The following is a 12042-nucleotide window of genomic DNA, read 5'->3' as shown; positions in this document are numbered from 1 at the left end:
GGGAAATAGGCTACCTTGCATAATGACTTAGCCACTCCCAGTCTCTATTTAAGCCTAAATTAATAGTATCCAATTTGCAAATGAATTCCAATTCAGCAGTTTCTCGCTAGAGTCTGGATTTGAAGTTTTTTTGTTTTAAGATAGCGACCTTCATGTCTGTGATTGCGTGACCAGAGAGTTTGAAGTGTTCTCCGACTGTGCAAGGAGTACACTTGTTCTTATCTTGCTCAGAGGAGGGAAATCCATTATACACCACATATACATAACTAGTCATGCAGAAGATCACTTAACACTTTCATTTGCTCTTGGTATAATGATGTAGACTTGATTGGACAAACAGAAAATCCCTTGGATTTCCAGAAAGATTCAATATGCTATCACTGCTCTGTTGTGCTGCAAGAGGGCAGAGGAAACCTGAAACTTATACCGAGGATGAAATTCTAATTGAATTCCTTCCAAAAATTATGTATCTTGTAATTAATACAGATAGAACAAGGTTTTGTGCAGTCTTACTCTATGACTAAGAAGCTACTCTATTAAATTCTTATTTTGTGTTTATTATTATGTTGTCTGTGTGCCTGGAGACATTTATGTATTTCAGCTACTCAACATAGTGAAATGACTGTGTATCACACCACTCCTCTAACCCTTCCAGTAGTGAAATGGTAGGCTGTTTCAGTTACCTACCATCTAAGTGTCAGTTATGCACTAAGTTAAGTTTATCTGGCTTAATTTAAGCAATCATTTCCATTTTCTCCCTTTCTCCTCTGAGTTGCTTTGAATGCCAACAGAATTCTTTTGTAAATTGTGTGGCTGAGGAGCATACTGTGACATTTCTCTCTTGTTTCAACATCATGTGAGCTTACCCAGGAATTAAACAGTTCATAAAATCCTTTAAAATTATAAAAGTGAAGTTGGAAAAGTTACAGTTAAGGGGATTGGATTGATGAGAATTTGGAACATAACGTTACTGTGTCATTTTGAGTATGTAGAGTTTTTATTCTTTAAGCATAAAGGACACACAAATTGTCCATGAAATTGGGCTTAACGATTTTTCAACAAGCAAACATTCAATGCCTGCAAAATGTAGAAGAATTTTTTGTGATTGTGCAAAGATTATTGTAATGCTAAAATGTTCTGGTGCTGTTACAAAGACTAAGGCCTTTTTCAGTAGCAGGAAGCACCTGCCAACTTCACCTATTGAGTTGACCACTCAGTGATTACTCTTTATTTGTCTGTGTTCCAAGATATTGTGCTGCTTCTATATGAAGTGTTAATATAAAATAACCATTTTAATATAAGATGTTATGGTTTTTGGTTGTAGGAGAATCCAAATCCTCACATGGCATTCCAGAAAGTTCCACGGCCCACTGAGGGATCCCATTTACGAGTTCATATCCTTCCTTTCCCCAAAATTAATGACAGCCGGGTTCAGGAACTAATTCAAGAAAGCCTGGCTAAGAACCAAAGTGTACCACCTGCTGCTCGGGTAGAAAAAAAGTGTGTGGTTCCTCCTGGTCCGCCTGTTGGTATGTTGCATTGTTATCTGCCATATATTTGCCATATTAGCATGAGTGGAAACATCTACTTTAATTAAAACGTGTTTTAATGGGGTGTTTACCTGAGAGATGGGGGAAGGCAAGAAGGGAATTCTTATCGTAATGAATTGAACATATCATTAATATATCAAATTTGTTGTTCCCAATTCAGCACTTATATAGTGGGTTGGTTTCAGAATTTATGTAAAATCCATGTTCCATTTCAGTACCTTTTTTATAAGAGCTAGGTATTATAAACTTTCTCAGAACAAATGCAGATAAAAAGTTTACCAAAGAAATGAGGAACTTGCCTTTATCTGATTGAACTGTAGATTTTCCAGTGTACACCTTTTTAATATTAATTCCCCTTCCTCATGTTGGCTATGTCAGCACACATAGTAGCTCATTTTTTGTGTATGTATGGTGGGGGGAATGTGGAGGGTATATTCTGCTCTCACATCCGTGGCGTTCTCTCTATTTTTGATGGGGGGAAGGTGGAGGGAAAGAGAGAGAGCAAGAGAACGCTAGATCTTCTATCAAATAATCTCTAGAATTCAGCAAATCCTAGTCTAGATAGGAGAACTGAGTTGTAAACTTGCTTTTCAAGTCATAAGATCCTTTAAATACTTGATTCTTCTGAGGATTTTTGTTATGGAGGATCCAGTTTTGTAAATTCTTTGAAACAGCTCTAGGTTCCTCTACTTTAAGGAACCATATATTATTTAATCAGTTTATTTAAAAGGGTGGTTCTTAGCACAATATACACAATGTTCATTGGACTGTCAACAGAAAAATCTGAAATTTGTCAGGGTTCATTGATTTGCACATATTTGAGTGTAAGAATCCTCATGTGAAAATGATGAATTACCCCCTTTGTTTTAGTAGAAGGATGCAATACATCAGGTTTCATGCAAGACTTGAGTGTCTGCTTACACTTGTTTCAGTGTACATGATGACAGAAGTAATAGATAGTGAACTATCAATTTATTTAATAAATCGTTCTGTTTTTTTAAAAACCAGGCAAATATGGAACTATGCAGTTGCTTAACCTACAGCAGACTAAAAAATAAGACCTGTTTTAATTAGCCATTGCAGTTTGTTGGATTTAAAACTTAGGAGAGATAACAGATATGGTTGTACACTTTTGCAGCAAGGCAAAACAAAGATGCAAATCTGCATAACAAAGAGGTTGTCAGAGAGAGTATAACTTTAGGAAAGTGAAATTACAAACAGAAATTTGAAGTGTTTCTGTCATACTGAGTTTGGTGAGTGTAAAAAAAAAAAAAGTATGGTTAGCATTGTGAGATGGAGCCAAGGAAAGGTTCTACACAAATTTATTATCAACTGGCCTGGTAGCACCTCCAGCATGAATCTGTGTATGTGGACAAACCAAAGAAGAGAGATTAAGACGAGGAGTCAGGAAGGGCAGAAATTTTTTAAAAAGACGTATAAGTTGAAATAATTAAACAGTTGTACTTATGTAACTCGGTGATTTCCATCCCTGTACAGTAAAAATGAAAATAAATGACAGGGTCATGGAATTCACTTTTTTCATGCCATATTGGTTAGGATAGTGATCTTGAAATCCAAACTCAATTAGTATGTTAATACCATTAATTTAGTTTTACAGGTTGGAGTCTGGTCGTCTATATGAAACAGACAAGCAAATAAATACTCCATTTAAAATTCAGAGCACAACCACCAGCAAACCAGCTGCAGGCTGTTCTGCATAAGAGTAACTGAAGAAAAGAAAGACGGAGCAATAACCTGTTTTTAAAGGCTACTTAACAGTTTGTAAATTCCTTCTCATATAAGCCTAATAATAACAAACAACTAAGCAAAATAAAATTTAGACTTGAAGCCATGTTAGGATTTTTCTAAAAGTACTGTCTAATTACTATTTGTGGCTTTTACAGAGAAACTGTTTCTCATCTGTGTGTACTTCTCTTTCTTTGTTAGTTTCCATAATGGAAAAGACCAATACAGTTTTCAACAGTGCACAGAGGCTGGAAGTTGTTAGAAACTGCATCTCATTCATATTTGAAAATAAAATTTTGGAGACTGAAAAGGTAATAATAATAAAAAAGTTAACTCTCCTAAATAAGCATTTACTGCCTACAAGTTAAACTAGCATATGATAAGTGACTGACTGACTGACTGACCTCCTCACAAACCCTGTCACGTTTCTTGTCATATTTTTTAATGTTCATTATCTGTTCAATCATTTAAATGAGTGATAATGGTAAGCAGTATAACCACCAAGGGGTCTAAATACAGTACCATATGGTAGTGTGCAATTGCTCCCTCTGAAGACCTGTTTTTAATGTTCAGTATGCTCGTTCAATTTTTGGCTAACCATCCAGAGATTATTCATCACATATTATTTTCCATATGGATTTACAAAAAAGATCATTGAGAGTTTCAGCCTAATTTTCCAGTTGTGAGGCATGTGAACAAAATATAGGCATAGTCATTTAATCTCATTGTTTGCCAACAGGTGCTCTATTGAACTTTTCAGTTAAGTTAATTCTTGTTTGTTTTAAAAGTGATAACAGAATTTAGTGCAATGTGTAGAACACAAGACATGCTTAACTATTTGACTGACTCATTTTTAGTAAAATCCACTAGTAACTTGCCACAATTGTTATCCTTGATAGTTTTATTACTTCTGCCTTTCAGATGTGGCCAGCTTTTGTGGATTCTATCCATGGAATTTTACAACTATAAATTCAACAGCATATCATTTATTTATTTTTTACAACAAAAAGCTCAGGACAGAAAGCCAAGTGGATTGTCACCTTGATCCAGAAAACAAATTAGAGCTTTAATTCTACTATTTTTTTCAGTTTTACTACATATATAGTGGTGAAATCCATGTGATAAAATGAATTCTTACGTGTCTTTGTCTCACTTGCATTGTGACCACAAATCCACCTGTTTTGAGACTATTTCGAACACTCCAAACCTCTAAGCAACTTCAAATGGCTGCATTTAAAGGGAGTAGGAAAAGTTGAACCAGAAATGTTATTTCTCCCCCCCTCATTAGATTTGGTGGAAGTTGCCTTTCAAATTTCACAGATCAGTGGTTCATGCCAGACAGTATTCAATCCTGAAATAGGAACGTAGATTAATGATGTCAGAACTCATCAAGGCTGTAAAATGACATATTAGAAGTGAATTTGTAGTTATTATGTCTGGAAAAGTTATTTTAGGAAATTTGTAGAGATTTCTAAAATTTAACTATAAATTTGCTCTCGTTGGAGATGAGTTCATGTATAGATGAGTTCATGTAACTAAGATGAGTTCATCTTAGTGATAGATGAGTTCATGTAACTAAGTCACTTGACTTTAGTAGTGGAGGGGTATGAAGGAATCCCAATAACATTCGTAATAATTTTTCTAAGTATTTTTAAAATAGTTTTTCCATAAAATATGTAGTTTATTTAGAATGCATCATGGCATGGTATAAAGATTTTATTGGGACTTGTTTGGGATGATCTACATCCGAGGAAGTGTAGCTCACGAAAGCTTATGCTCAAATAAATTTGTTAGTCTCTAAGGTGCCACAAGTCCTCCTTTTCTTCTTATAACATACTAGTGGCTCCACTGCTTGTGAATAATATGTCCATCCCAGACTCATGCTGAAAAACTTTATAACTCACTATATATCAGGACAGATTCTCAGGACCTAGCCCATCATATGTTCTGCTCTACCAGAGGGACAGAGAGCCCTCACTCTCATGCACAATAATCTTCTGACTGATTTCATATTTGTTTTGTTACTTATCTGTATTCATTTTTTCCCACTTTGGGATTTAGCAGAAAATTTCTGCAGTTTATTATTGGTGTATATAAAAAGAGCAATCAGAGCTTGAATGTCAATGCCTGGTTTAGCATAAAACCAGTTATCATGAGAATTTGATGTTCTGGCTCTGGATTCATTTGGGCATTTAATTTACTGTTCTTATTTGCTGTTCTTATTCTTGACAAAGAATTAATGACAGCCAGTATTTCAGTGGCATTTCAGATCATTTTAATGAGGTTAGGATTTCTTGTCTGCAGACTCTGCCCGCTGCGTTGAGGGCACTAAAAGGAAAGGCAGCTCGACAGTGCCTGACACAGGAGCTAAGCCTGCATGTTCAGCAAAATCGGGCAATACTGGACCACCAGCAGTTTGATTACATAGTGCGGATGATGAACTGTACCTTACAGGTATTTTATGCTTCTTTTGGCCTCCTTTCCCATCCCTCCCTTGTTATTTTAAAACAGCATTGGTGAAACAAAATAGGGTTTGATCAGGTGGCAATGCACGATAGTAGATTTAACAAGTGTTACCTGTCCATAGAGTTCTGAGACCTGTAGAGTTGAAAAGATAACAAGCCAAGATCCACAGTGCTCTGGCCAACTACATCTATTTAGTATTTGGAAAGTAGTCCATAGTGTTAAATCTCCTTTCCATTCATACTGTCGTATGCTGTTCAATTTTTTGTTTTCTTTTGAAAAATATTAATTATTCCATTAAGCATATTGCCATCCTTAAAGAAATTGCCTTTTAAAAGTGTTTCAATTGATTTGAAGCTCAGGATCTGTCTATTTGATGCTATTTCTGTTGAGAACCTAAGCTTGAGTATTCTTTACTGACATTTTGCATGGTGAAATCCAGTGGTTCTGAGAAGTGCCATCAGTATGGACAAAAGCATAGACCATCCATTATCAAGTGAGTGGTGCCAGTTGATCGGTTCAGTATCAGTTAGAGAGTTCCCTTTCACTATAGACCATCAGTACAGAAATGGATTCACTTGTCTCACTTGCCAAAGACAATTTTAACAACAACAGTTTATTTTATCTAATTAATGATATTGTGTGTTACATAGCAAAAATTTACTTATTGGCGAGAGAGAAAATTTTGACTCCATTATAAAGATGACAGCTTTAATTTGGTTTCAGTTAACTAGTAAAAGCGATTGGGAGACTGGTATTCATGCTTGTCAGTGGTGAGATTTTAGTGTTGGAGGTGCTCCCTACAGCTATTTATACCTTGCTTTTGAGATAATTCTAATGATATTTTTTTAAAGTATTCCGTAGCCAAAGTCTGACCAGCCTATTCCAGCCAAACTAAAGTAAAATAAAATAAAATATGTAGATCATTTTGGCCTTCATTTGAACTATTTAGTCTGCCTATGCACTGGCATGTACTTGTCAGAAATTGTAGGTCTGATCTAAAAGTCGGTAGGGTTTCAGCCTAACATATGAATATGTTTAAAATATTTTACATTTTTAGAGTGTGATAATGTTTGCTGTGGGTAATTTGTATCTCTAACCTTTTTTCCTTTAAATCATTAAAGTTCTAAGAATTACATTGCAAAATGTAAAAGAAAGATCTTTGAATATCAGCTCTTTACGGGTTTCCATTCTTAAAACAAAGGGGCAAGCAAATTTGCTAATTTTAATTCATCTGGCTAGTTGTTTTAAAAATGTTTCTCAGTGTTTTAATATTAACTTTTTATAGTGTATATGGTGTATATTGTACATAATGAGAAGAAATCCAGAAAGATCATTATAGCATCTGTATTGTCGAGCAGATTAAAAGAAAACAAAGGAGACAGCCCCATAATTTAGGGTATGATACCATTCTGTAATGTTGTATATAATTTGTTACACTAAAAATAGTACAGCTTTTACCTTCAATTTATAATAAATTTAAATAGCCATAGGTGTGTATTTTGATTTTTTGAATATGATCTGTGTATGACTATATGATGCACTGTATTTTTCATAGTAAAAACTCACCACATCTCAGACTCATGCTGATATTGAATGTTCCAAATAGACCCAAAGGTGAAAGCCTAGCTTTGAATTTTTTATTTATGGTCAACATGGGATTTATTAATATTTATATTTCTTCTTAGAACTGTGTGCTTTTCAGGGTCTAAGTTAACAGTCTGAACATTTTTAAAGCACTGAAAGTTCCATGGCCGTGTGTCCAAAAATCTGTAATGTTAGTTTAGAAAAGCAGTATTGTTCAAAATGAACCAAATCTAGATAACAGTGATTTTATCAATAATTAATTAAATAATTATTATTGCTTTCCCTAACCTTGAGCTGTTCTGTTTCCTGTACTTAAGATGGCAAGGTTTTTTTCCAGTATGCATAAGATAGAGTATAATTACCACATTGAGGTTGTTTATTTCCTTTATCAAGCAGTTTTTATCCAACGCAATGAAAAGTGGTTGGCAAAACACACAGCCCTCCTCCTGTGCATTTGTCTGTCACTCAAAAGCGAGATCAGCTCATAAACCTGTCTAAATAGTTCCATTCTATTGGAATATGGAAGTAATTACATGAAAATAGCTGCGTTTGAGAAATATGACTTTTTCCAAATGTGAAGAGATTGAGGTTGTTTAAGCAGTTATGAGGTGATGTCTGATCAAATGACAGGTAGGTGTATAGGACTGTGCTTATTCATGTTTTACATAAGATTTTGTATAAATAATTACTTGTTGAATTGTTTTTCTGTAATGCTGACTTTATTAAAACTACCATAAGAGCGGTAAGAACACCCATTGTTTATTAAATAAAGGTTTTTTAAACATCCTAGCGCAGGGGTGGACAAACTTTTTGGTCCAACGGCCACATCTGGGTATGGAAATAGTATGGCAGGCCATGAATGCTCACGAAATTGGGGGTTGGGGTCTGGGAGGGGATGAGGGATTCAGCTGGGGGTGTGGGCTCTGGGGTGGGGCTGGGGATGAGGGGTTGGGAGTGCAGGAGGGTGCTCCATGCTGCGACCGAGGGGTTTGGAGGGGGCTCAGGGCTGGGGCAGGGGGTTAGGGTATAGGAGGGGGTCAGGGTGCAGGCTCTAGGCGGCGCTTACCTCAAGCAGCTCCCAGAAGCAGCGGCATGTCCCCCACTCTTACGCAGAGGCATGGCCAGGCAGCTCTGCGTGCTGACCCGTCCGCAAGTGCAGCCCCTGCAGCTCCTATTGGCCGCATTTCCTGGCCAATGGGAGCTGCAGGGGCGGCGCTTGGGGCAGGGTCAGCATGTGGAGCCCCCTGGCTTCCCCCACTAGTAGGAGCTGGATGGGGAACATGCCGCTGCTTCCAGGAGCTACGTGGAGTGGGACAAGCCCCCTACCACGCTCCCCGGCGGGAGCATGAGGGCCTCATTAAAACATCTGGAGGGGTGGATGCAGCCCCTGGGCCATAATTTGCCCACCTCTGTCCTAGCCTCATGCAGATATGTTCTCAGGCAAATACACCACAGTTCTGCTTCATGAGGGGGACAGGATGTAGAATGTTGCCTAGGAGAATCCGTACCTCAAGTTCCTGGCTGAGGAAAGGGCAAAGGTGTAGCCAGTGGACTGACAAACCATGCAAATGATCTGGGTCAGTGATCTCTTTAGAAGGCACATAGTGTGCTCTGACCTCCACTAGGACTCAGAATCTTCAGCAGCAGCCACAAACTGGCTACAAAACTGATTCATGCCCTATCTCTGGGTTATGAAGGATTCCTTTTCCTCCCACATCTCCCTGTATATCCCCCTTGTAACATTCATTTACGCAGCTTTTGCGCTGGGGACGTGAGTTTGGCCCTTCAGAAATATTCCTGCTCCAGTTATTTATGGCTGTTAAAGAAATAAAAACAAAACTAGTAAAACTGTCCAGAACTGACCAAAACAAATTGTTAGTGCTCCAAGGGGCACCTACTAAATTAGCAGGTTTTTTAAAAAGGCATACTGTGTAAATAGTGAAATTATTTTATGCACACACTGTTTTATGCTAAGACTTTTTTTTTATGTGTTTGGCCTTCTGGAGGAATAGCATTTGAAGCTACCTTGCAGATTTTAATAGCATTCTTAAACCTTTTCTGATTGGAGTCACCCAATACCAATTTATTTATTTTTTGCGCTCATCCTATGTAGTCTGTAGATGTTAAATACTAGGCATTTAGGTGCAGCCTTTGAATGTAAAATTTTTGCTGAAGTTTTCTGAACTAATTTCTAAAATACTGTAAAGGTTTCATAAAATTTTCTTATCCAAGAATAACATGGTGACAAAAGTTTGACAGTATTTGTAGGCTGTCTTAGTTTGGAGCTATGATATTCTATCAGCAAGGGGAGGATTAAGATGCATGGCCTTTTTGAGTCCTTGGAGAAGGGCTTAATAGTCAGAAGAGACTAGAGAAACAGTGTTGTGGGAAATGCCCTCTCCTCAAATCCTCAAAACAAGAGGTAGACTAGGATCCACCATTTGAAGAACCACACTTACTGTATTGTAAGTAACCACACTTTATCACTGAAGTGAGCACATCCATTTCTTAGTAGCAAGCTTGGCCAATTTGCAAGATTTTCTGATTCTTTTCCAGGCATTATACAGTTAGTTAGAGATGTAATTGATAGCATTTGTTGCTCCACATGTGGAAAAACATCACTGGTTTTTTTTTCAAGCTGAAGACATCTTTGGGGCAGGGACAATCTTTTTGCTCTGTGTTTGTACAACACTTAGCAAAGTGGCATCCTGGTCCATGACTAGGACTTGTTAGTGCTATGCTAACATAAACAATAAATAATAGTGATTCATAATTTAAGTGTGTGTCCCTTTGTCCACCCATCTTGGATTTTGGAACATTTTTTTTCTTCTTAATATATATTGTGATGTTTAGCAGATTTCCTTTATCAGCTAATGGGTGGAAAGGATAACTTTTTAAGAGGACATGTTACACTCCTTTATACAAAGGAGCTATAAAATCAAGATGTATAAAGTGATTTCTCACCAAAGCATTTATAGTTGCATCTATGATGGGATTCCCCGTGGTACAACATTGAACTGTGGGATCACTGTGCCCCCTTAACACTCCTCCAAGATGCTTTGCTAGTGACAAGCAGCAAACCTCTCAAGATGCTGTGGTCATTCAGTCAACATCATGCAGGGACACACCCAGCTTAGTTACATGAATGCTTTCTAAGCCACTCATGAATCATACACAGGGAAACATCGTTGCTCAAGATCATCTCTTGAACAATGCAAGCTCATTAATTAGTTTGTCACTTCGTCAAAGGATAGTCAACATGCTTACCAGCCTTTGTAATTTGAGTAGATTCCCCAAGCAAGTTAGACAAACTCACTGGTAAGGATAAAACAGTAAAACAAGTTTATTAACTACAGAAAGATAGATTTGAAGTGTTTATTTGTGATAGGCATAAAGATCAGAGATAGTTACCTAAGAAAATAAAAAGTAAACATGCATTTTAAATCCTAAACTTTCAGACTAAGCAAGATTTGAATCAAACAGCTTTTCTCACCCCGCTTACAGTTCTTAATACAAAGGCTGAATTTCCTTTTCAGCCTGGGACCAGTCTTTTTAGTTCAAAATCGTTGTCTTTCCAGCATTCTTGTTGCCTTCAGCGTAGGTGGAGGAGGAGAGAGGTGGACTCATGATGCCACTCTCCCTTATTTTATACTTTCAATTCATGTCCCAGGAAAGATAATGGCCCAGGTATGTCCTGGTGAGCCATGCTGAGTCACAGCACTGAGCAATCCCCATTTTGTGGTGCTCAGCTGTCTCTTACAGAATTGTAAATCTCTTGTTTACAATTCCCCTGATTGTCAATGGCTCATGATGTTCGCTTAACACACCCACACCATCTTTATTGTCACTGGAGAGCTACCAGTGAGTGTTTCCCAAGCTCTCAACATTTCAATAACAACCATATAGCAAAATCTCATAACTTCATAGAATATTAGGTTTGGCAGAAACCTCAGGGGGTCATCTAGTCCAACCCCTGCTCAAAGCAGGACCAACACCAACTAAATCATCCCATCCAGGGCTTTGTCAAGACGGGCCTTAAAAACCTCTGAGGATGGCCCTTCAGGGCTTTGGATCCGGCCTGCGGGCCCACAGTTTGCCCACCCCTGCTCCATATATACCTACAATAAGAGACTGTCTAAAAATATTTTTAAAATGAAGTGTCATCAAAAGACTGCAACTCCAACTTCATTAATAAGGCACTCTTAACAAAGCAGTATGGTCTAATGGACTAAGCAGAGGTTTGAGAGGCAGGAACGTCTCAATTTTAAACCTGGCTTTTCAGTTTACACACTCTGAATCCCTGAGGAACGGTCACTTATCTCTCTGAGTGTTTTCACCAACTGTAATATGGGGAAACTATACTTACCTAGTACTAGGTGAGTTGTGAGGTTTACTTTGTTAATGTTTGTGAAGCATTGTAAAGTTGTAAAAGGCTTGCAGTCATTTCACACATTCTCACTGAAGTCAGTGGAAGTTTTGCATACAAAAGATAGTAGGAGTGGGCCTTTTGTTATATTTTACAAATTGATTTAATTCCCATTACTAGTTCTTGGCTATCTTATGGAGTTTATTTCAGAACAAGGCACTTCACATTCTTCTGTTTGTTAAATTTTAGGTTTTGAAAGTTATGGTTAGTTTATGCATTTTTCTTTGTTATTTATTTTACTCTCTAGACAATTAGACTTTGTTGAATTCT

At 37.4% G+C, this 12042-nt stretch overlaps 1 protein-coding gene across 5 annotated transcripts in view; it reads left to right on the top strand.

Annotated features, from left to right (window-relative positions):
* SBF2 (SET binding factor 2) overlaps nucleotides 1-12042 on the top strand; it is a 555237-nt gene that overhangs the window by 362776 nt on the left and 180419 nt on the right. For all 5 annotated transcript variants that reach the window (XM_084630065.1, XM_084630064.1, XM_084630063.1 and 2 more), the window contains exons 14-16: nucleotides 1325-1529; nucleotides 3498-3607; nucleotides 5601-5750. In XM_084630065.1, coding sequence (XP_084486191.1) covers nucleotides 1325-1529; nucleotides 3498-3607; nucleotides 5601-5750 — 465 coding nt within the window. The remainder of the gene's footprint in view (nucleotides 1-1324; nucleotides 1530-3497; nucleotides 3608-5600; nucleotides 5751-12042) is intronic.

Source organism: Lepidochelys olivacea, assembly GCF_965140295.1.
Source record: "Lepidochelys olivacea isolate rLepOli2 genome assembly, chromosome: 6".
Taxonomy (NCBI): domain Eukaryota; kingdom Metazoa; phylum Chordata; order Testudines; family Cheloniidae; genus Lepidochelys; species Lepidochelys olivacea.
This window is presented reverse-complemented; position numbering and strand designations above follow the sequence as displayed.